Consider the following 24,599-nt stretch of genomic DNA (forward strand, 5'->3'; position numbering starts at 1 on the left):
CAGAGCCTAGCCCACGACCCGGAAGGGAGTGTGATTGAAGAGCGCAAGTACAGTATCCGCGGAGTGGATGAAGAGCAGCTGAGTGACGAGGGGTGGGAGCAGAAATGGCGAAGGGGAAAAAGAGAGTTTCGTCTTTTCCTTCCTCTCCCTCTCTCTCCTTCTCCCCATTTCCTGGGGGAGGCGTCGCCGCCGTTCCAGTTGCACAAGCTGTCGTCCGGGGCGGTCCAGCCTCTAACAAGCAAGATAGGGAACCTTGAGTGAAAGGATGGCGGGAGACGGGACGACATGGCGTTGTATCGGGTACGAGATCTGCTGGCGGAAGCGGAGATGGATAGCAGTGGTTGTGGTCCAAGATCAGGTACCTGGAGCTTCGGGGTACATTGGGACCGAACGGCGCGGTCCCTTGAGTGCGAAGTAAACCGAAGCGAACCGTTGCTGTCCGTCGGTGGCATTCCCAGCTAACCTGAGGTTAAGGTAGGTACCTCAAACCCAAGGAAAGCGGCGACCAAGTGCACGTCGGGGAGCGCCGCTGGGCAGACAGATCGGTGTTCAGCGCTTGTGACGACTACAGCAGTAGCTGCGGCTGCAATGGTAGCCGATGGAGCTTGGTCGCATGTCATCCAGCTGAGGCATCATCGTCTCGAGTAATCCGTGTGTTAAGCTCGATTCGTGGTCCTAGGCGATGGATGGTCTCCTACACTGGAAGCTGGATGGACATAGGTAGATGTGGACGTGGCGAATTATCGTTCCTGATCCATGGCGGCATGTCTGACGGGTACCAGGTGGGATTGTCTCTCAAATCCCCGGGGGGTTGGGTTCGAAATGCCGGGAGACATAGTAAGGAACGGGAAGAAAAGAGAAGAAATATGTAGGGCGGGAAAGAGGCGACGGATGACGGAGAGACATAGAGATAGAGAGAGAGAGAGAGGGAGGGAGAACGAGACAGACAAAATGGATTGGAATGCCTCACCTGAAGAAGATTTCACCTCGCCAAGTTGACGGATGCAAGGGCTCCCGCTGAATGATGAACGGCAGTGCAACGCAAAGCCAAACAAAGGGTGATGGTAGTTGGACGGAACGCGAGGCGCAGACGGGCGTTTGTGTTGCTAAAGTCGAGATAGGTAGAGAGATAGAGGGAGATGGGGGTGGCACGCAAAGGCAGGAAACAATGTCGTCTTTCTTCTCGAAGCTCGGATGGCAGGGCAGAAAGATGTTTGTTGCCGTTGAAGATTCGGGCCTCGTGGAGGTATCGAATGGAATGGATGGTGGTGCGTGGGCGGTGCTTGGTGCTGGGTGCTGGGTGCTGGGTGCTGGGTGCTGGGTGCTGATGCTGGCCCACCGCGTTAGTACTCTGTATGGAAACTTCGTACGCAGCAATGGCGGCAAAGTCCTGGGGAAGTGGGTTGAATTGGAAAAACAAAAAAAGAAGCGTTTGACCATCTGGGCAGATGGATCGAGAGCGCAGAGTGGGAGTGTGGGGGGTCTTATGCCACCTCCCACCTCCCACCTCCCAATCCCACTCCCCCTTCTCGTCAGTCTTGCCTCTCGATTCTCCAAACATCCAAGGTAAGGTAAGCTTCCCCCTCTCTCTGCTTCCATCCATTCTGTGCAGGGCAGGGCAGGGCAGCTAGACGGGCAGGCAAGAGTGTGCGGGTTCTCTCTCACACCCCCGTGCCCCCCTTTCCCCCTCCACCCTTCCAGACAAACCTGGCCATCATCGGTGAACCCAGGGTGTAGCCAAGGTGTGAGGCCCGCCGGCGATGCGATGCGCTGCGATGCGCAGAACGCAGATAGATGCCCTTGACCAAGCAGCTACTAAGCTGTGCACTCCCATAGGAGCACACATACCGCAGTACCTACACGGCAGGGCCGCAGCATCCCCAAAAAGGTGTGGTGGGCCACGCCATTAGGGAGGGGTCCTTCATTAGTGCGCTTTCCTATACGCAGCGTATTCCGCGACTCCGTACATTGTCACATAGTATCCGTAGAGTACATACATGTAAGTAATAATGAACATGGCATGTTGCCGTTGGAATGCTCCTTGACTTTGGCTGACTCCCCTTTTGCGACCCCTCCATGGCACAGTCTACAGAATGGTCTTTGAGGGTGCACTCGGAGAGGGGGGGAGGGGGAAACTTGAAAGATGATGCGGCCAGACACTAATATCGTATATCTGTTCATGTAATAATTGCCATGGTACTCTGTGGATAGACGCGCCGAGGGGACGGCCCTCGCCCAAAAGTGTGCTGCAGGACAATATCGGAAACTTGAACCAGGGCAACACGCCATGTAAGCAGAAGGGGGTATCCGGCTGGTCTTCGGTACCGTTCGCGAGAACCCGACAAAAAAAAAGTTGACAAGTGACCACCTGTGCATGTGCGTTCCTGCGCCTCGTCATTTACTCTCATGGAAGAAATGCGTGCGGTATCCGTCCGAGGCAGCCGCACCATGCTCCCGTACGTTTCCTCGGCATAGCTACACGAAGAGAGACGTAGAAAAACAGCAATGAGCCCAAAAGCCTGGTTGGCCGCAAAATCCCGCTCCGACAGCCGTAGCTATAGTGGTAGCCGAGGAAAATCCAACTGAACATGCTCAAGACTGCCGGGCACGGCTGGGTCTGGTTGCAATCCATGGATGCGTTTCGTCGGGTAAGAAATCGGACACTTCTGACCAGCTTTCTCCTAGGGAACCGAGATCGATCTGGTTGGCGTGGATAATAAAAAGACTAAGCCGTAAGTATATCGGGTCAGGAACCCCCCAACTCACCACATCGCTCGCCTCATCTTTTTGGTCGACGGATATCGGTCGGCAAGCTGCCATCTTGAGCCAAGGTGAAGGAAGAATCAGTGACGTTTTGCTCTCACAATAGCTCCACATGGTTCCGAGTAGCGAGGCAACGGAGCGGGTCAGTCAAGCTGAGAGGGTGCTCTCATGACATTTCCAAGTGGTGGTCTCTGTCGTCGTACGACCGTCAACTGGATGAGCACAGCAAACACAGACGGGTCCCTTCGAGCTAGAGGGTCCCCGCCTAGAGACCCCCAAAGATCCCCCGAGTTCTCCTCGCTCGCCTTACGACAAGCATGCCCATGCCGTCCGTGACTGGCGTGGCTAGCTTCTGCAGGGATGGCCGGTGTGAGACTCGAGTCCCCTCCGTAGCTCACTTGAAGAAGACGAGACGTGTGGGGATGGGCACGGTCTGGAGCTTGGACGGTGGACCTCACTCTTCTGGGGCGCCATACCCCGGCCTATCGACATGGTTGCGTGGATCGGCCGCCGGTGTCACCTAGACTTCTCGAGCTTCTTTTTGGGGGGTATTGCTGCCAGCCTTTGCCAACCAGCATCTGCGTTATTTGGTGGTTAGCTACCCACGGACGACACTGTCAAAATTCCCACCGAGATCGTTCTCATTAGTGTAATTGCCCACGTAATTTGCTTCATGGCCCTCTGCCGCTCCGTGGTGCCTCGGCGTCAATGGTGCTAATAGCTGCAAAATTGCCCGCTCGAGGGTGGTGTTGTGTTGACAGAAAAGTAAGACAACGTGAGAGAAGGACACCCTGAGCGTCGAGCAAGACGCAGAAGAGAGGCTGGGTTGCGCCACAGAGCCAGCACAAATTTGCTGCAAATTGCCTGTCAGTCACCTGTCACCGTTAATCTCACACGTGGTTATTTTCGTGGCAGGTCGCACCAGACCTTCCAAACTGCCCGGCTATCGCGTCTAAGTTGTCGCTGTCAAACCGAAGCTGCAGCACTCACTGATAACGCTCGGAAACGGCCATGTTGTGACACTCCAAGCTAGCCGCCCATCATACGCGTTCGATTTCACCCGAAGGCGGATGCCATGTCGTTGTTGATCTTGTGCCAGTTATCAACCCCACGCTCTGAGGCTGAGATGCGTGAGGCACATCAGGAACAAATACCGCATTCTCGGGTGGGGCGTGGGTGAATCTTCCAAGTCGGCATAGTCTCAAGTTCGAAGCAGACGGATACGTTCAAAAGAGTATTTCCGGAGTCTCAGCCGGTACGTCGGCCATCCCCGTTGATGCACTCTTAATACCTTGGCTCTTCTCATCTCGTAATGGGTTCCCAATCTGGTATAGACCCTGAAATCGGAAAGGCAGCACACGACCCTCTTGGGTCGAGGCACTGGCACTCCAAATTTGCTCGTAGGCAGCTATCCAAGCCCGCCTTCATTCGATGCTGGCAGTCAAATGGGCTCAAGTCGCATTGCTTCAGTCAACAGATTGATGGTAACTGGTTGGGAATAGCTGTTCGACTCGGAAACGATGGGTCTTCGGACTCGCCATCCTGGTACCCTGCACCGTAATAGTGCTTCGCAGCTGCGCAGGACGCTTTTTCTTTTCGCCCTGGTAGTCACGCCGCCAAACAACTCGTTCGAAATGGCGATGACCCAGCTGGATTTCGGATCGCCTCTCTCTAGGCAGGTTACGGTGCCACCTGACGTGGAAAATCGCATCTCTGGAAGAGAAGGGAGGCCAAGGAAATCTGGCGTTAAGTTGCCAGCTAGATGATGTAGATAGTACTCCTAGCCGTCATCTATAACTGTACTCTTCAGCCTAGGGCCGAGGCGACTCGCCAAAAGTTGTGGTGGAGGTGGTTGCAGGGATATTTAGCTGATCGTCGGTCAGCGTCTGTTGGAGGGAAACCACAGACAGCCGGCTCCACTCACGGTGAGCTTTGGCAGGGACAAGGTCCTTTGCAAGCTGGCCGTGGGCCCTCAAGGGTGAGAGTAACAACTAAATGATCTCCCGGGCAAGCCACAGTTCGGAAATAAACCCAACTGACTGCAAGTCGATGATTTTCGTGTTGGTCTTGGAGCTGCGGTTCTTTGGACGATTTGTGTGGTCATGCTATCGACTCTTCTTTCCGGATGAATATCATTGGTAGAGATTTGTGGCGCCTACGGCGGGCAAAAGGTCGTGAGGGTTCAGGTCTCTCATCAAAAGCGTGCCACTTGCGCATGTACTTGCGGATTGGAGCTGTGGACAGGTTTGACACCTGACCAATCCGCAAGCCGATGCGCATTCGAATGAGGATGCCCGATCATGTATCGTTTGGGTAGTCAGCCCCCCTTCTTGCGGCCTGTGGCAGAGCCGGGGCGTCTATCAAATGACTCGACGAAATTTCGAGGCCTTAATGTAGACGATATTCTCTCTTGTCTGGCCTGCGTACTCTGTAGTTAGTTTCGATATTAGTTTCGGAATAGAGCAGATAGAACGTCGTGGGGCTCCCAAGTCTGGCGTCGAAAGAAAGTTTGGGGGTCTCTTGGTCCACCTGCGTCTCGACGCGGGATGACCCTCATGTAAAGATTCAATTACGTGCGAGATGGTAGCCCGAGCTACTGGGCCAGCCACACCTAGTGTTTCGTACAGCGTGGGGGATAGAAACCCAGACACGGTCTTGTCGGGCAAATCTCGCGGGCCGCATTGTGACTCGGGTATCTGTATGGCCGGGAGCCCTGGAGGTCTTGAGATATGCCCTGGCTCGATCAGGAGGCCAAGAATGAATGAGAAGCTCCCTTGGTGCTCGCGGATGCGGCCGATGTGTTCGTGTAGCCAAGAGTCGTCCTCCCTCGATGTGGGGAAATTGGGGTTGAGTTTGTGAAATGGGATTGTCCTGTGCAAGCAGACGGCAACCGCTGGGCGCACAACGGCCTTAATTTCCAAGCTCTGCTGAATAAGTGCTGCATTCTGTGATTTTAATTCGCGGCGGACGGAAGCTTCCCCAATCGAAAGCTTGATTTACTGCCCCTACCTGGACTGGCAACTTGCCAATCCAAGTCCGTATTCTGTTCGCGGGTGGCACGCATTGCTTGCAGTGTTCAAAGGGTTCAGGCTGCAGCTGCTAATATTGACTCGAGACTGGATACCCAGGTGAAGGGCGTCTAGATTCTACGCGTCTGAATTAGCAGAATCTGTTTGCTCAATGAAAGCACGGCGGGAATAGGTAGGTAGACGCCTGGAGTTGGAGCGCGCGGAAAAAGGTGAGGGGCCGATGGAACCTCCGCTCATGTCGAGGGAGGGTCCATCACTGCGCTATCCCAAATAGGCTGGAGCTGAAAATTTGCTCCGGAGCCGATGTGTGTATATAACTTAGGTAAGCAGGCTGAATGTCGGGGATCGTATTTCAAGCAGCGACTTTGTGTACGTACCGATGTCGCACCACATTGACGCCAGCAACGGGGCCCAACTTTTCCAGGCACAACCTCTCGTGCCTCTCCAACTGTTCAGCGCTCGCTGCTCAGAGTTCGCGCCAGACCCCGAATTCCGCCATGCCGCCAGTGGCCGCCCCGCAGCTGGCTCCTCGAGGCAGGCAAGGCCCTGGGTAACCTGCCAGCAACCAACAGAGGCGCCGCCGCCGGCTGTTTGGTGCCATGACGTGAGAAAAAATCCCCTTCTTGTCCACTGCTCATCCACGCTTCCACTCTCCCGCCCCGTCCCTGCCTCTTCCTCCCCCCCCCCCTCACCACACCCTCATCGTTTTCTTCCCAGTCTCCATTTTCGAGTACGATGTGATACCTGGGCACGCCTCTCTCCCCCATTTCCTGCGACCTGTACCAAACCAGCTACGACAACCTCGGCAAATCCTCGTTTTATCCTTACCATTGCTATGGCACCCAAATCTTCCAAGGTCGCTCACGACGACACAAAGTCCGAGAACACAAACACGAAAGAGAAGCACACATCTGGTTCTGGCGGTCACTCGAATGGCAAGCTTCGTCGTGTAGCTAGCTCGACGGGCTCTCAATTGCGAGAAGTCACGAATGCAAACGCTTCTGCTGATGCTCCCACTCCGGCCAAGGAGGCTGCTCAAAATCCTGGCGTAAGAATGGACCTCGCCTCTTCGACCTCGCCATAACCCATGCAGACATCCCAGCCTTGGAAAACTACCGGCTAACTTTGTCATGTCCAGATTCAATGGAAAACCTTTGAGCGAGACACACTTCATGCGTACCGTCGCGAACACCACCTCAATACACCTACCTCCTTCTCATGCTCCTACCGTCAATTGGTTCTCTCGCGACCCGGTGGCATTGGCCTACACTCCCCAACGATGGCCCGAAAGAAAGAGAACAGAAGGCAGAGCAAAGAGCAACTAGCGATGACGGTGCGGAAACACTTCAACGGTGTCGGCATACAAGAAAACGATGTCATCGTCGACTTTATTCACAAAGTCAGGAGCCAAGCTATAACCAAAGGCGACCGCCACAGAAGAGCGAACTCGAAATCGCACGACGCTTGAAGATTAATGACGGAACGAATATTGCTTGGGAATTACACGCATCGAAAGAAGTTGATTGACGGGTGTCTTTGTGTCACCGGAGCATAGAGCCACGCCGGCCGTTCGGGCGATTTCGGACTGCATAATGATACCTCACCGTGGGCAGGAAACCCCCCATGACGATAGACGACAAAGGCAAGATCCTCTGTCTCGATTTTTTGTTTTAAATAGTTATGATCTACCACAGTAATGGAATATGGAGTTCTGGATTGGGAGAGTCTTCAGCAATTTGCATTTGGTCTGGACACTGGCGCCTTAATTCCCCCGGCTACTCCTCCGAGTCCCGGCGCACCAAAGGCTTATGCACGCACAACGCGCATCCCCCAGAAGTAGCCGCGAATTTCCACCTGCGGGCTGTGGGGCCTGTTCGCCGGCCACTTAAAGCCATCCCAAATTGCTGACGTGAAGCTTGAGGTGCAGCAGTTACCCCCATTTTACCTACCCAAATTACCCCCGGTCCCCCTGCACTCACCCGCGCCCTTCTTGCTGCAGGTGCCTGAGGCAATCACCGACTTTCGGCTTAGCATCGGGCCAAAAAAAAAGTTGATATCATCCCGTCTTCAATGGCATCGAAGGGCAAAGAATTTGCGGGAGAGTTCCACTTGGACCTTGATGCTTTTTCCGCATCCCCGGGCCAATTTAACCCCCTAAAATCTACGACATACTGCTTCAGATGAATCGACAAGCTTCACAATGAATGCAAGCATTCTTACCAAGGCAGCGGCCCCGGGTCGTCTGCTGTCTAGCCGTATTTCCAGGCAATCCAAGCTCAAGGATTCGGTTTGCAAACGCGCCCAAATCCACACCGTCACTTGTACCGTTAGACCCACGAAGCCTCTAGCTTCTCGGGTGACATCTCAAGCTCCCTCATCCAAACGTGTAAGTATTTATTGCTTGCTAGAGTATTTACACAGCTTGCTAAATGTTTACTATCTAAGGCATTTCATGCGACATCCGCCAACCTCGCACCGAGCGATCCCTACAAGACGTTGGGTGTTGACAAATCAGCATCTGCGGGCGACATCAAGAAGGCATATTACGGCCTGGCAAAGAAATACCACCCCGACACGAACAAAGATGCCGGAGCGAAGGAGAAGTTTGGCGAGATCCAGAGCGCATACGAAATCCTGTCCGATCCCAAGAAGAAGCAGCAATTCGACCAGTACGGCGCTGCCGGCTTCGACCCCAGCGGCGGCGGCGGCGACCCGTTCGGAGGCGCTGGAAACCCATTCGGCGGCGGATTCGGAGGGCAAGGAGGCTTCGGCGGCGCCGGCGGCTTCAACTTTGACGACATCTTCTCCGCATTCACGGGCGGCCAGGGATTCGGACGCCGCGGCGGCGGCGGTGGAGGCGGACGGAACCCCTTCCAGCAGGAGATCCTGGTAGGCGACAACATTGAGGTGCAGTCGAGCATATCCTTCATGGAGGCGGCCAAGGGAACGAGCAAGACCATCACGGTGACGCCCCTGACGGAGTGCGGGACGTGTACGGGCAGCGGACTCAAGCAGGGCACCAAGCGGTCGGCGTGCAAGTCGTGCAACGGGACGGGCACGCGGGTGCACTTTATGAACGGCGGGTTCCAGATGGCGTCGACGTGCGGCAGCTGCGGCGGCACGGGCACGACGATCCCCCGCGGGTCGGAGTGCAGGTCGTGCGCGGGCAACGGCGTCGTGAGGGAGCGCAAGACCATCACGGTCGACATTCCCGCGGGTATCGAGGACGGGATGCGGCTGCGCGTCGACGGCGCGGGCGACGCGCCCGTGACGGGCAAGAATGCCGAGGCGGGCATGCGGACGCAAAAGGGCGACCTCTACGTCTTTGTGCGCGTCGCGACGGATCCCAAGTTCCGCCGCGCCGGGTCGGATATCCTGTATACGGCCAGCATCCCCATCACGACGGCGATGCTCGGCGGCGAGGTAACGGTGCCGACGCTTGACGGGCAGGTCAACGTCAAGGTGGCGACGGGCACCAACACAGGCGACAAGCTGACGCTGTCGGGCATGGGCATGAAGAAGCTCAACGGCAGACGGGGCGGCTCAGGCGACCTCAAGGTGGAGTTCCGGGTTAATATGCCCAAGTACCTGAGCGCGAACCAGCGTACGCTGGTGGAGATGCTGGCGAACGAGATGGGAGACAAGACGGCGCGGAAGATTATGAACGTCACTCCCCAGGGGTGAGTCCTTTTACCTGCGCGAGAACACGGGCGAGCGAGCGAACCAGTCGACACCGGACTTTTCTGCGTCTTCTTTCCTCTCTACCTCACTCTGTCCTGAAACTAGGACACACCTCGACGCCCGTTTGTACTAATTCCCGAAAGTAGAACCCAGCCAGCTTCGCCCGACGACTCCGAGACTCACAAGAACGAAGGCTTCCTCAAGTCCATGTGGCACACCCTGACGAACCACCCGGCTCACCAGAAGCCTGGCGAAGACGGTGCGGCAACAACGGATAAGAAGACGGACGAGAAGAAGGACGAGTCCAAGAAGGACTCTTGAGCTCTTGGTGGCTCGTCTTGAGCTAGAAGGTGTCTTTAATGTCCTCCGTCCTTGTACCATATCTCGGGCCTCCTTGCGCGAGCCTTGGCGGGTGTAGACGCGAACTTATAGAAGAGCGGAAAAGTGTTGGAGGATCTTGCATGGCAGGTGTTTAACAAGGTTTTTATTCATGGGTTTCTGGCTTCTTTGTGCCCCCGACCTTCCGAAGGGGGAAAGGAGATTACCAGCCCATGTTTGTTTGGTTTATGGAGGAAGCCTCATTGCTTTACTCGATTGTATTATTCACATGACTAAGAAAAAAGTGTACACTGTAGTATAGACCATAGGAGAGAGAGAAGAGATGGGAGGAGGGGGGAGGAGGGGAGGAAAGAAGGATAAGCCAGCTCCCCGCGGAGGCCACTCACCTCAGATTATTTACAAAGGACCACACCCAAACAATGAAGACAATATTTAACAACTTTTTTCTCAACTACGTTCGCCGGAGTGAACTGCGGCCGGAGAGATGGAGAATCCGAGAAGGTCGCCTTGTTGTGACGCGGGGCGCTTGGAGATCTAGACGACGAGACGCGTGGAATTCATGTGAGCGCCGTGATGCCCACCTAACATTCAGAATCTGGCTGGTTGGTTTCGGTCGCAGAAGCGGCGTTTTGCCGCGCAGCAGGAGACTGAAAGCAACGGGTGGCTGTTGAGGGAGAAATGCCACAAAGAAATGGAAAGACGGGGATCCTTGCAAGGAGCGGGCCGTTCGGGCCTGGCACCTGGTCCTGGCTCGGGTCCTTGAAAGTGGGGCTACGAAGCGCCGGCCGCCGGCGACCAATGGGAGGCCCGGGTGGAGGGGTAGCTATAGGTCCGGATATTGGGAGGCCCGTCACCTGCATGAAGGTCGGAACCAATGTGGTTGCGGAAGCGTGGGTTGTCGAAGTTTGGGTGAGGTTTGCTTATGGGTGTTAGTGGGATTGCGGATGGACTTTCCTGATATTGAAGGGGCATCGCGTCGTTGATGTTGAGGCTGCTTTCTCTTCAGTCTAGTATCTGCAGCGCAGTATCATGTTCCAGCTCGGTTGAGGGGAAGAAGCGAGGGTGAATTCGTTGCGCTCACTTGGAGTATCAGATCATCGCTGTCTTTCGGTAAAGAAGAGAATTGCTGACATGCAGAAGAGTCGGCACGTACATGTAAGCAGCGATGGTACCGTGATGAGCAGAAGGTGCGGTCTGGCCATGGTGGAACTGAACGGAACCACATGAATATCACGAGACGGCCAGGCGAGAGCTAAGCTGGGTCGAGACGTTCGGAGCAGACTATCGAGGGTGGAGTGAGGGCGCATGCGAGAAACGGAGGAGAGTTGCATTGGGCAACGTCTCACTGTGATTCCGCCAGAGATGAAGGATAGGCCATCTGGGCATGTCGACGCGATAGGCGAGGTAACCTCATGTACGGTGAGCCGATTAGAGCCCGAAGAAAAAGTTACATACCCAGGATCCCAAGTGGTCTCATCGTGGTTGGCGGTACTTTGTGATATTAGCACCAGAGAGTCGGGATAGGCGCGTTTAGCTAGATGTAGATAGATGCCCGATTGAGAGTCGGTTGAGAGCGCCTGGCTACGGCTGAAATGTCTGGTGGACTGACGGATCATAGAGAGTCTGCTCCGTACCTACCTACTTAGAATCTTCACAGTTCACTTTTGAGTCAAGTGCGACAGACAGGTTCGTACCCTCGTCTAGGCCCCCGCCAAAAAGCCAGGAATATCCCCGGCTCGTGGTGGACAATTCTCACTGCCTGGCGGCTACGTAAGACAGCCCAACGCATCTTCACCCAGTATTCGTGAGGTACACGTTATGCGCCAACGTCAACACCACTCACACGAGGCTAAGCCGAGCAGTGCAACAAGACCACGGCGACGAATAAAGACGGCGCAGACTTTTACTTGTCTCCAATCTCCGAGGCCTGGGCGCTTCGTCAACCAAGCATATATCACCAACAGTCCGGAACCGCCACCGCCAGAGGCGCAACCTGGTGTGTTTGAGTGTTTGAAGACGAAAACGAGACGCCTGACGACGCCGAGCCATCTTGGGCAAGACGAAAGCTGCCCCGCCCTTCCCAAGAAGCTCCTCTTTAGGCCCTCTGTCTAAATTACCGACAGTCCCTCATCTCGCCAGGTCCCCCAGCATTATGACCTCACAGGAACACGAGTCTGGTACATTCCTTGACATTTACAAGCAATAGCCAGAGAGAGAGAAAGAAAGAGGAAATCGATATTGTTGTCACCTTTGCAAGACAATTTGTCGCAAACTGCCGTACTACCACACCACCACTCTTCAGTCAATCTGCACCTCATCCTGAACAGGCACCAAAACTTAAGGCCGGCCGCAGAACAGCAACCCACCAGGCCACAGCCAGCGCCATCAGCGCCGCCGAGAGCAACTACCCGATCACGGCGGGCATCCTTCTCCATCAAGCAGCAGCCAGCGGCACCACAAACCGGGTCTCCTCTCTGCCCACCAGCAACCGAGCACACGTAAGGTACATACACTACCTACTCTCGTCGGGTACCTGACCTGGCCTGACTTACTACTTATTACCTAGGTTGACAGAGGATCGGAAGTACGTACTCACGATTGAGCTTGGGTGCACTGACTCTCGACTACCCCCGACTGAGCTGCTACCATTCTGGGCTCCTTCCATCGTCGCTGCCCGCCCCCACCCCGCACTCCGCCCGCCACGGCAAGACAGACAGCAACCAGCAACCAGCAACCTGCCCAGCGACCTGACCGGAGAGCTGCATCCGTCCACCTCCAGCCCGTCGCTTTTTCTTCCCAAGGCCACCTCTGACGAGGCCCCGTATGCCACCCAATCATCAAGACATTTGAACGAGGCTGCCCATCATAGCAAACCATCCCTCCGACTGCGATTCACTGTCCCCCCCGCGACACCCCCGCGATTCCCCCGGGCCGAAACCTCGTCTCCGGAGCTGGCCTCGTCGCCCTCTTTCAAAATGACGCAGTCGCCCATGATCTCCTCGCCTCTCAAGGCCACAAACGAAATCGACTGGGTCACCCCGCTGAAGGACTACATCAGGGATACATACGGCGATGATCCTGAACGCTATGCCGAGGAGTGCGCCACCCTCAATCGTCTGCGACAGGACGTGAGGGGCGCCGGCAAGGACAGCACCTCGGGTCGCGATATGCTCTACAGATACTATGGCCAGCTCGAGCTTCTCGACTTGCGCTTTCCTGTCGATGAGCAACACATCAAGATCTCCTTCACCTGGTATCTCTTCCGCTGCCCCTGCTGCGTCTCGCGGCCCAACGCGCCGTTAGACCATACTGACCCCTGGTGCTTTTCAGGTTCGACGCCTTTACACATAAATCGACGGCCCAATATTCGCTCGCCTTCGAAAAGGCTTCCATAATATTCAACATCTCCGCCGTCCTATCGTGTCACGCCGCCCACCAAACAAGATCCGAGGAGTCAGGCCTCAAGGCCGCGTACCACTCCTTTCAAGCCTCCGCCGGCATGTTCACTTACATCAACGAGAACTTTCTCCACGCACCTTCGTCCGACCTTAGCCGCGAAACCGTCAAAACTCTCATTTCAATCATGTTGGCACAGGCTCAAGAGGTTTTCCTAGAAAAGCAAGTGGCGGATCAAAAGAAGGTGGCCTTGCTAGCCAAGCTCTCCAGCCAGGCAGCGTACCTGTACGGGCAAGCCGTTGAGGGTGTCCAGGACAATTTCAACAGAGCCATCTTCGAAAAAGTCTGGCTTCTCATGGTTCAGGTAAGGATTGCTGGCACAATGCCTTCCATCACTTCTATCAGGGGTGGTTCGCAGCCATATGCTGTGGCTTTGCTGACAGACCTAGGTCAAATTCAACCTCCTGAGCTCCATGTCGCAATACTACCAGGCCCTCGCCGATGACGAAGCTGGTCAGCATGGAACTGCTGTCGCTCGACTCCAAGCTGCAGAAACCCAGGGCAAGGAGGCAAGCCGCATCGCCGCCAATTTCCCAAACTCAGTACCCCCGAGCTCGAACCTCGGCGCCGAGACTGGTGGGCTTTTGGTCGAGTTTAGTAAACGGCATCTGTCGACTGTCCAAGACAAACTCAAAGAGTTCAGCAAGGATAACGATTTCATCTACCATCAAACCGTACCCGCGGAGGCCAGCCTTCCACCCGTCCCGAAGCTTCCTGCGTCGAAACCAATCCCTGTCAGCGAGCTCTATGCCGGCCAAGATATCCAGCGCATTACTGGACCCGACCTTTTCTCCAAGATTGTGCCCCTGGCTGTGACGGAATCGGCCAGTCTTTACGATGAGGAGAAGGCCAAGTTGATCAGAGCTGAGACGGAACGAGTGGACACGGCGAACAGCGAAATGGCAGCAAGTCTAGACTACTTGAGACTCCCCGGCGCTCTGCAGGTTCTCAAAGGTGGTTTCGATCAAGAAATCATGCCAGATGAAGAGTTCAGGACTTGGTGTGAGGATGTTGCGGGGCATGAAGATCCCGCCGCCATTTTCGATATCTTGAGATCCGACAAGGATATCATTGTGAACACACTGGATAAGAACACGAAACAACTGGATATGGAAGAAAGTGTGTGCGAGAAGATGCGATCCAAATACGAGAACGAATGGACTCAGCAACCGAGTTCGAGATTAACATCAACTCTGCGAAGCGACATCAGAAACTACCGAGAAGCGTTGGAAGAGGCAGCGAGAAGCGACAATCAACTGGCGGCAAAATTACGGCAAAACGAAGTCGAATTCGAGGAGATGAGGGCGGCAGCCTCCCACGGAAGTATCGAGTCCCTGTTTCAACATGCCGTCAGCAAGGTGCGCGGAAAATCGAGCAATGTTACGAGTCCTTTGGGTAACGAGCCAAACCTTTTGGATGTCGACTTTGACGAAGGGGGCCCGAGTGTCGTTGACCAAATCCACAAAGTGGAAGAGATCATGAAGAAGCTGAACCTGATCAAGAGAGAACGCAATCAAGTGTTGAAAGACCTCAAAGAAAAGGTTTGTCCCTTAAAGTCCTTGCAGAAAGCCGAACAATGCACTAATATTCGTAGGTTCACAACGACGACATCTCGGAAATTCTGATTTTAAACAAAAAGTCAATAACCAATTACGAGAACCAACTCTTCCAGTCAGAGTTGGAAAAGTTCCGGCCATACCAGAACAGATTGCTACAGGCAAATCACAAGCAGTCCGCCTTGATGAAGGACTTGACGACCAGCTTCAACACGCTGCTGCAGGACAAGCGGGTCCGTTCGGAGCAGAGCAAGTACGAGACAGTGCAACGCCAAAGGACATCGGTCATGAACAAGTACAAGCGGGCGTATCAGGAGTTCCTCGACCTGGAGGCTGGTCTTCAAGGTGCCAAGACTTGGTATGCCGAGATGAAGGAGACCGTACAAAGCCTCGAGAAAAACGTCGATACGTTCGTCAACAACAGGCGGTCTGAGGGGGCTCAACTTCTCAACAGCATTGAGCAGGAGCGGTCGACTCGTAAAGACGCACATGCTGAGCTGGAGCGCGAGCGTCTGAGGGGTTTGATGGAGCGTATGTCCATGGAGCCTCCTGCGCCGTCACCCAAGCCTGCCTCGAATCGGCCAACGCCGTCGCCTTTGAACTTCGCCAACAACTCGACCCCGCGATACCCCCAGACCAACTTTTCTGGTCAGTACCAAGTCCCTCAGTCTCCGCCTCCGAACCAGCAGCAATATCCGAGCTTCGCCGCCCCTCCTACCTCGCAATCTTACACGCCTCAGCCGGCAAATACATACGGCCAGCCAGCATACAATCCGAGTCAGTACGGCCGCACTCCCGGCCCAACATCACCGCCTCCCCACCAGTCCACTTTCGGCCCAACTGTCTTGCGAGGCCCGGCTTCGCCGCCGCCAACGCAGACCTCATTCAATCAGAACCAGCAGTACGGCAGTTTCCCTAACCCACAGCAACAACAGCAACAAATGCCTGCCGGGTTCGTTCCGCCGCCTCCGCCTCCTGGTCCTCCACCATTGGGCCCTCAGCAGACTTTCTACGGCCAGCAGGATTACCAACAGCAGCAGCAGCAACAACAAAACTATCCGCAGCAAAACCCACAAAGTGCCTACCCTTCTAGTGCGCACCCACGGTCAGCTCAGCCTCAGCAGAACAGTGACCCTTGGGCGGGATTGAACAACTGGAAATAAGAGTGGATGAAAATGACGAGTCGAAAGTTGAGGACGTAGATAACACTTCAAGTGGTGGTAGCTTTTGCGCGAAGCACGCAACTTAGAGTTAGGTAGCTGCTTAACATCTAAGGCGAGCGAGTGTTGGTTGCAGGCAGGATGGTACCACAAAATCAATGGTTTGAATAGGCCTGGGGCGCGATGAGGCTTGCCAGTAGGCACAGCACACTGGCAAGACATCTTGAGAGGGGGAAAGCCGAATGAGAGTTGTGAGCGGCTTATACATAGACCAAACCACCAATCGCAATTGCATAAAGAAATATCCCATTTATTGATGTGACGGACTATGCAGATAGTCTGAGGTATGTTCCCATCGCCTCAAGCTCCTGGAATGGTATGCGCCCAGCCCACGCTTTGGGTTAAACTCTCGATTAGCATCAATCAGTAGAAATGCCAAAAACGAAAGAGTTCACCCCCCCGGTGGCGAATGGGGGCTACATCTCTGGTGCTCATGCTGGGACTCGAACACGGGACCTCTGAGCCTTCACCGATTAGGCTGTTCGTGGACTTCAACCACTCCACCAACCAGCCAGGTTTGACCTGACCCCCAAGGGGGCGCCTGCTGGCTGGTGACTGGAATGGAAGTGAGGGGGTAAATATGGGATTGTTGTGTGTTCAGAGGGAAGGGGCGGTTCGTAAGGTACCTGCCTACCTACAAGTGAGGTAAGGTGGCTCGTGATGGGTGGATAGATAGAGCGATGAATCAGCACCTCTTCTATACGTCTAGCAGAGGTTTTTACCATGGTCTATAGGAGGTGAGAGTGTGAGGAGAGGATATGAGCAGCGCCTTAAGTACATATGGCGTCGTGGTGGATTAGTTGAGAGGCGGTAGGAGACTGTGAAGTTGGAGTTTGGTGGCCCTTTCCTACTGCGAGCCTTCATATCTATCCAATGACACCGGCTATGTGTTCAGTTCTTAGCCACAACCCCAGCCACCGCATCGTTGGACTCTTGATTCTCGGACTTTGTCGTAGGTGGAAGCTTTGGGGTGCTGTTCGAATCCGTACCCCAGCCGCCATAACCGGTCTCAGCCATCATACCACCCAGGCCCGACGGGCTACCGGTTGTGATGCTTCCCGCTGCCCTGTTTCCGCCTACGCCGGGACGATCGGCCGCCCACCCGTTTAGAGTATCTTTGCTCATGCCGGTGTACTTTAGGACGTCGGCGTCTGAGATTTCTCCTCTCTTGGAGTCTTGGAATTTGCGGTATAGAGACTTCTTTGGGCTGGAGCTGGTCTGGGACTCGCTTGCGGAGTCGTTGTCGATTAGAGGTTTGTTGCTGTCGGTCTTTGAAAGTCGAGAAAACATGTTGAGCTGAGCCATGTGAGGAATACTTGTGGGCTTTTTTTTACGAGGAACTTGGTGTGTAAGAGGGTAGTTGTCAATGCGTTGAGTAATGGAAGATTATTAAAAAGATGAAGTGATGGAATGAATGTACAAATGTCTGCTTGGTTTGTTGGATATCGGTGCAGTCGCTGCTACTTATGCACCTGGTAATTCCTCTTGAGGCTTTGACATATGGGAATCAGGCTGCATCGATCTAGCCACTTATAGGATATTGAACCGTTGCCTCACGCGACCCCACCTGAATAAGGTGTTCACCTGCCCAAACAAGCTTATTTCCTGGGGGATAAACCTTGAAGTGATTGCAAGCATAGTCCGTATAATTCCACGAACAGTGCAAGGGCATGATCATCCATTCACCATCAAGAGATGAAGTCAAAATCACTTCACGGGTACGGTATTCCGACTTGAATCTGCAATACTTCCTCGGCCCATTTTGCATTTACATGGGCGAAGACAAGAACATACACTTGAGAGGAGGGCTTGTATACATAAGATGACTTGTAGATGGTATCCATCCTTGCCTAAAAATCGACCAAGTTCCACCTCTTTCTGTTTAAAAATGTCTATCCACTAACTCATGACTTGGACGTGATTTGGTAGTCAAAGATCCCGGGGAAAGCGAGCATGTTGCCAAAACCGTGAAGAGAGTCGGGTCGCTCCAGGAAATGGTTTCCAGATCTGGATGCATGGCTCTCGAGACCCTCAAAAGGGCCGATGGGTTCGAGATTTGGTTGATATAATCCACATCCTTATGTGCGGTCCAATTGGATTTCATAGTGTAAAGGGTTGTTCGGTGGTTGTTCGTTGGTTGTTGGTCGCTCGCCGTTGGTCGATGTTCTTCAACGAAGTCTTGGCGCTAGACTACAAAGGACCCCGGAACTGGATCTTAGTATCAACGGTCAGCGAAACTCGATCAGAATTCCATTATGACTACCACCAGGTCAGACCGCATGTAAGTTTTAGAAGAAAGGCACAGCCGGTTCAGTGGCCACTCAAGGAAAGTCTCATGATGTCTGAGGAACCGTGAATGATTCCCGAGTGGAATATTGCGAGCCTTTTCCAGTCTGACCATGAGTGTAGGCGGCGCAGTTCACGATATGCCATTTGATGAAAAAAGGGTTTTACAAACTGGTATCATCCATATAAAAATGCGTGATACGATTGCTACGGCTATGGTCTCTGCTGCAGCTCTTGCTGCCTCAAATGCTTCTTATCATATTCTTTGCCCTCACGTATCTTGTCATACCTAGTAGTACCTGATAACGCAGATCTATCACGTCTGTCTTTCTATCAACAGGCAAAGACTTTGAAAGTCCCATTGAAGGGTACAGAGTTGAGCCTATTGATAGAGATTCAATCCAGACATGACTGGAACGGGGACCTGCGTAAAGCTAAACGGTACTGAGGAGGAGGTTTGGCTTCAGCTTCCGGCCATCTGATGGATTAAGCCAGCAAGGGACTTTTTCTCCAACAGACTTTGATTCAAAACTGCAGTCTTGTTAACGTAGATCATAGCAAGCTTTCGTTAAGTTTCTGACCAAGTTTGTGCCCACAACAAACGACGAAATTTACCTCATCTGTTGTACTTTACTAGCTATCCTAACTTAGTCTCCCCCAGCTAGACTTCCACCGCGGAAATGCTTTAGGCCGAAGGCTTGGTCAAGGCGACGCCTGAATCCCAGTGATATTCAATATTCCGCCCACAAATCAACTCGAAACTGCCTTGCGTGCGACGGAGCACGTCCAGCATTCTCCACCTAAAGCGCCCTGAATAATAATCCCGCCGAGCATCGAAATCATACTCATCCAACTCCTCATACTCCGTGTCGGCCGTAGTAACTATATCGGGTGGCAAATCCATTGGGAGAACACCGAGGCTGATCAACACTTGCCGCTCCATCTGGAGCTCCTGTACTAGATACGCTGCCATGTCCATCTCCCGTCGCCGTCGCTCATATCTGATTATCTGCTTCATTGCTCCGTAGATGCTTTCGCGTCGCTCTCCCCTCTTTATCCTGATGTTCGGTTCCTTTCTCCTGGGCCGTACAAAGGCTAGCTGAGCTAAGCCCGCCTCTGCCTCTTCAACAAGAAACTTGATCATAACAAGAGACGGCTCAGCCCGGGAACACTCGAGAATTGCAGCAGCCAGAATACTGCCATATTCTCCGAACTCCAGATATGCATTCACTTCAGCGCCGTGTTCAATCAGTAACCGAGCACAACCCACGTCTCCGCTCGATACAGCAGCTACCAATGGACTGCCATATTTTCCAACCCTCAAAAGTGCTTTGGCGTCAGCGCCGTGTTCAATCAAAATGCGAGCACAATCCAAGTCTCCCATCGATACAGCAGCTGCCAGGGGACTGCCATATTCACCAATTTCCGGCGTGGCGTTGACATCGGCTTCGTGCTCTAGGAGAAGGCGAACACATTCGGGCTCTCGACCGCATACAGCAGCAATCAAAGGACAGCCATATTCTCCGTATCTGAACTGTTCGTTGACATTTGCACCATTCTCTAGAAGAAAGCGAGCACTTTCTAAATAACCTTCCTTTACGGCAGAAGCGAGAGGGCTTCCAAGATCGTCTTTGAGGTTCTCCAGGTTGACTTCTGCTCCCTCGCCAATCAAGACTTTTATGGTGTCGAGATCGTTCTTCCAAACAGCCCTCGACAGGGCAGAGCCGAATCTGCACCTGCGGTAGGGATTGGTGATATTTGTACTACACTTCATGTTGGGATCCATACCTGCCTTCAGCAGAATAGTGCAGTATTCAGACCCCTGATCCACTGCTAGGCAAGCAATAGACTGTTTTCCGACGACGCAATTCATGTTTGCACCATTATTGAGAAGTAGTTCCATGACCTCAATCTTTCGCTGGTCTACTGATATCCACAGTGGGGAGCCATCGTATCCGTCCTCAACAAACCCGTTGATGTCGCATCCCCGACTGATTAGAAGTTGACAGAGGTCATAGTGGCCATGATAGGTGGCAATTTGCAGCAGGCTCAGGCCGTCCTCATTTACCAACGAGGGAAGGTCGAGGCCTTCGTTCCACCACTCAGGCAGGAGCCGATGAAGACCCATTGCCACAACGCCAAAGGCGAAGTTGGTATTTGGCCTGACATGTGACGACGTGGGTGTATAGTAATTGAACCGATAACCTTCCATGACGCGGCTGCAAAATATCTGATACTCCTTCGAAGAATGCGGAGGACGCTCTTCGCCCAGGAATCGTTTCAAAGCAAAGGCTACGTCTTCAGCTCTGTCATCTTGTTCTGGAAGATCGTGGATGTGTGTGAGCCAGTTCAGTCGAATGTACGCCTGAAGTGGATGCCGAGGATCTAAAGGCTGGTCAAGGTCCGCCCCTCCTGCTTCTATCCATTCGTGTAGATCCCTGGTTGATCTTTCCTGGAGCGTTCCTGAGTAGGACTCCACATCTGAGGGTGGCCATAAAGAGGAGTAAGCTGCGCAGCAATCCCTTAAGCAGTTGATCAAGACAATTGCTACCTCCGCTGGCGCGTGTTTGACCCACGGCTCTCCCTTCTTATCTTCAAAGTACTCTCTGACCGATGCATGGGGAAACCTCCAGACCTTGAGCTCTGGGTCTCTCACGATCAAATGTCGACAGACAGTCTCCAACAATTTCTCAGTGAGATCTGACTTGTCGAGAGCCTTCACATTGTCTCCATGCATCTGTTCGCTTTCCACTCGAATGGCTGACAGCAATGTGCAACTGTCGAACGGCCGGCGGGCGCACATGACCCATCTCACTGCTCGCTGCAGCATGAAAAGCTCAAAGCTCTTGGGTTTGTATTTATCGTAAATCTCGTCGTAGGCTTTCGTCAGAGTCTCGGGAAGGTCACCAAGCCTGTCTTGGACACTGCTATTGGTGTCAAACTCCTTGAGCTGTTCCCATTGCAAGTAAGTCCATCTGAACCTAGTTTGTATCAGTCAGCTTGAGTAGGTAAGGATAGATTGTGAGCTAGAACTCACATTCCCGCGCTCTTCTCCATAAGCTCCTTTTTAACAGCCTGCTTAGTTTCAGGGCTCCAATCCACACTGAAGTTGTCCACCTCTGTATTGACAAACTTCTCGATATCGTCCTGATTATCAGAAGTGTTGATTGTGATCGTCGCCCTTGGCTCTTGGAATGACCTCAAATAGTCACCAATATCGTTCTCTGGACGGCTGGCGATGAATATCTTCAGACACCTATTGGTTTTCTCCACTAGACGTTTGAAGAACTCAACAATGTGGCGTCTCGTGTCTTTCTTGCACTCATCCAAGGCGTCGAGTATCAGAACTGTTCGAGAGTAACTGTTGATCATCTCGACCAACGCTGTCTCGCAATCTTGGAGCGTGATATCGCTTTTAATTTCTTTCCTCTTGTATAGATTGAACAATGTCTCATGAATGCTCTCAGGATGACCGGTCACCTCGCCCAGTTGTCGAATGTAGCTTCGGAGAATGGATTGGATGCTTTGCCGATTCTGATCAGAGCTGTTGCAGTAGAAGAAAGCGAGACCCAGGCTGTGCCCGGTGGGAAATTGAATTCCGTCGTGAATTCGATAACGATCAATTACTCTCGAAGATAGGAACGATTTTCCCGTACCGACTGCAGAACAGAACCGTGGTCAGTTTGATCTTACACACAACAGCCTTCGGGCCTTAATACTTACTATCACCCCGCAACCAGAACACCGGAGTACAATAAGAGTTTTCCCATGCAAGGAACTTAGAATGGCTGACCAACCATTTGAATGTGCCCTTGGTTCTTTTTTCGACCTTCTCGTTATGATGAGATCCGACTGGAATTACACTGACGTATTCCATAGCCCTGTCTCTTTCTTGCTTATCAAGCACTTTTAGAATATTTATGACATTCTTGTCGGTACGCTTGATCGGCTCTTCAAGACTTTCAAGCAGTCTTCGATGCTCATCATCTGCTGTAGCCTTACAAGGACGAGTTGCAAGCTCAAGTTCCTGCTCAAGTGCTCTCACTGCTGATAGCCGATTTTCGCCATAACCGGGGTCAACGAGCGCGTCGAAGAATCGGCGCAAATTACCATGCGCCATTTCTTCGTAGACAAAAGCAAGAAACTCCAAGCATTTCGTGTATACTTCAACCAACTTCGTCATCAAATCTTCCTGATAAGGCGGCCTAGGCGACATGGAGTTCCCAATGTAGACCTTCTCGTACACTCTACCACGCCTCACGAGGCAGAGGACTATGTCGGTGCATCCCATAATAGCCACAAGATCCTCACGCTCAGATACGTGGGCCTGCAAGATCATTAGATCATCATGTTGACAACAGTACGTTCATGCTTTGCTGCAATACATACCGTCAGAAGCACCTTGATAGCTGACCACACGACGTTAGAGGGCGCAGGGGCAAAGTTGATGGCAACATTTCCAATCGCAGTCACCACAGGGATAACTTTATTCGCATAATCCCTCCACAAAATCTCCCGGTCGCCGGATTTGAGCTTCAACGCCTCTTGCTTGTGTTTCTCTTCGCTAGAGCGAACGAACTCCGCCAGCTCACTTGCAGGATCTTGGGCATTGACTGGTGGAGGAAGACTGGCGATCCATATCTGAGTTTTCACGTCCACCTTCTTGCATGCTTCCTGCCATAAATCAACGGTTGGAGTAGAACCGTTCAATGCAGATGGTCCTGGAACATTGGAAGCAGGAAGGAGTGAAGGGTCATCAGCAATACCAGTAAATGATGTCGCACGTGAGACGCTTAGTACTGAATCATGACGTACGACCTCGGGGTCTGTAGGCTCAGGCTTTCCATCGTCAGCCGGTTTTAATGCTGTTAGGACGTCAACGCCAGTCGCAGGAGACTCGGAAACGTCATGGCGCGGCTTTTCTCGTCTCCTGAAGCAAGAGCATAAGGCGGAGAGGCAACCGCCGTCGGATTGGCGGGAGTCGGTCATATCGCAGTGAAGGAAGCCTCGTTGTAAGTCACAAGTTTGAAAAGAAACAGTTCAGAAAGAGGAGGTGTTGACAGCAAGATGTCAGGGCGAAAAGAATGCATGCTCAGATTCTAGCCCCTTTACTCTGTTGTCCCCTGGAGTCGAAGTTCCTGCAGCTGTCCGTTTCTGAATTTCCATGTAACCTGGGCTGCCTCTACCGAGTCTGTTGCTGATGGAATACCTAGGCCTGACCGGCCAGGTCCTCTCCAACACCCTATCAAAAGTTTGACTGAGGCGCTTAGGGGCCCAATAGTTGAGACCTGCATCTGCAGCTGGACGAACAGATTATACTGATTGGGCCTCAAGTCGAGGTGTCCAACAGACCCCCGCATCCTTTCGAGTTCGGGCTAGGTGTCATGCTCCCCCCCCCCCCCCAACTCCCAGCGAATGAGGCTTTGGATGTAATTTCTCTGTCTTCAACTCTCGCTTGGCTGCATCTGAGATCTGACCGCTTTGCCGCTGTGGACAGAATCAAGTTGCAAACGTACTGTGGGATGGCCCTGCAGAGTACCCTAGGCCCATGGGCTGATAGCCTGACATGTACGAATCCTTTTGGTGAAAAATGTGGACGAAGCCAGATGGTGTGTTTTAATAGTTGGCCTTTTTTTATGACAAGATTTATGGTTATGGATGTCACTAGACATGGATTGTATTTTATAATTCATTAGTCGGTAAGGTCGGCCGTCTTTGCCACACTTCCTTGAACGATTCTCCTGGGATTAGATCAACATCTACTCGTTATCGCAACTACAGACTTCATTACAAAGTATTCCGATATGTGACAAAAACGCCTTGATTAAGACATGCCATGATGCAATCTAAAATAAACGGGAAGAGTATATGTCGTATATATATAACCAGTCACGATGTCCGCAATGCCCGGATGCAAGTTGCTTCCGAGCCAAACAATTGACTCATCGATTGGCTAAAAAAACGTTTGTATTTGCAACTAGGTCGGTGTATCCTATGAACTGTTGTTCGTACATATCTCATTATGGCACTGCATGGTTGGTCAACACCGAGAGTCTGGTTCTGCCGGAGTTTTAAAGGTTCCGCACTCTACCTTACAGAAAGGTAAGCAGTTTGGGCAGACTAGGAAGCGATCTTCAGGCGACCGCACACTAAGCGGCGTACGGGCTCTTGGGGACTGTTCTTTGCCGCTGTCAGGCTGCCGAAGTACTTGCCGCAGGGTCATCCCGTGGTCTTGGCTCGCTTTTCATCCCATGTCAAGTCGCCTCGAC

General features: G+C 52.9%; 5 protein-coding genes across 5 annotated transcripts; 3 read left to right on the top strand and 2 right to left on the bottom strand.

The window, feature by feature from the left end:
• Positions 1-6,627: 6,627 nt before the first annotated feature.
• On the top strand, positions 6,628-7,260 carry BDZ83DRAFT_748610 (uncharacterized protein; the record flags this gene model as incomplete). The annotated part of the gene is made up of 2 exons (XM_060513643.1): positions 6,628-6,840; positions 6,931-7,260. The coding sequence occupies 2 exons, from the start codon at positions 6,628-6,630 to the stop codon at positions 7,258-7,260; spliced, it is 543 nt and encodes a 180-aa protein (XP_060369223.1).
• A 586-nt stretch (positions 7,261-7,846) lies between these two features.
• BDZ83DRAFT_70859 (uncharacterized protein) lies at positions 7,847-9,935 on the top strand. The gene is made up of 2 exons (XM_060511562.1): positions 7,847-8,178; positions 8,238-9,935. Exons 1-2 carry the CDS (start codon positions 7,993-7,995, stop codon positions 9,474-9,476), a joined length of 1,425 nt encoding a protein of 474 aa, XP_060369224.1. The 5' UTR covers positions 7,847-7,992; the 3' UTR covers positions 9,477-9,935.
• Positions 9,936-12,787: 2,852 nt separating this feature from the next.
• On the top strand, positions 12,788-15,987 carry BDZ83DRAFT_569201 (BRO1-like domain-containing protein; the record flags this gene model as incomplete). The annotated part of the gene is made up of 4 exons (XM_060504163.1): positions 12,788-13,065; positions 13,143-13,572; positions 13,658-14,809; positions 14,863-15,987. The coding sequence occupies 4 exons, from the start codon at positions 12,788-12,790 to the stop codon at positions 15,985-15,987; spliced, it is 2,985 nt and encodes a 994-aa protein (XP_060369225.1).
• Positions 15,988-16,518: 531 nt separating this feature from the next.
• Positions 16,519-17,527, bottom strand: BDZ83DRAFT_606992 (uncharacterized protein). The gene has a single exon (XM_060507404.1). The coding sequence runs from the start codon at positions 17,347-17,349 to the stop codon at positions 16,936-16,938; it is 414 nt and encodes a 137-aa protein (XP_060369226.1). The 5' UTR covers positions 17,350-17,527; the 3' UTR covers positions 16,519-16,935.
• Positions 17,528-19,015: 1,488 nt separating this feature from the next.
• Positions 19,016-23,319, bottom strand: BDZ83DRAFT_648155 (uncharacterized protein; the record flags this gene model as incomplete). The annotated part of the gene is made up of 4 exons (XM_060510155.1): positions 19,016-21,311; positions 21,368-21,989; positions 22,054-22,657; positions 22,720-23,319. 4 exons carry the CDS (start codon positions 23,317-23,319, stop codon positions 19,016-19,018), a joined length of 4,122 nt encoding a protein of 1,373 aa, XP_060369227.1.
• Positions 23,320-24,599: the final 1,280 nt, after the last annotated feature.

The sequence above is a fragment of the Colletotrichum acutatum genome, assembly GCF_030867785.1.
Source record: "Colletotrichum acutatum strain CBS 112980 chromosome Unknown BDZ83scaffold_13, whole genome shotgun sequence".
Lineage (NCBI taxonomy): Eukaryota > Fungi > Ascomycota > Sordariomycetes > Glomerellales > Glomerellaceae > Colletotrichum > Colletotrichum acutatum.

Coding starts and splice junctions, on each gene's coding strand:
- BDZ83DRAFT_70859 (XM_060511562.1), top strand. CDS start 7,993: ATGAATGCAAGCATTCTTACCAAGGCAGCGGCCCCGGGTCGTCTGCTG. Junction 8,179..8,237: donor AAGCTCCCTCATCCAAACGT/GTAAGTATTTAT, acceptor TTACTATCTAAG/GCATTTCATGCGACATCCGC.
- BDZ83DRAFT_606992 (XM_060507404.1), bottom strand. CDS start 17,349: ATGGCTCAGCTCAACATGTTTTCTCGACTTTCAAAGACCGACAGCAAC.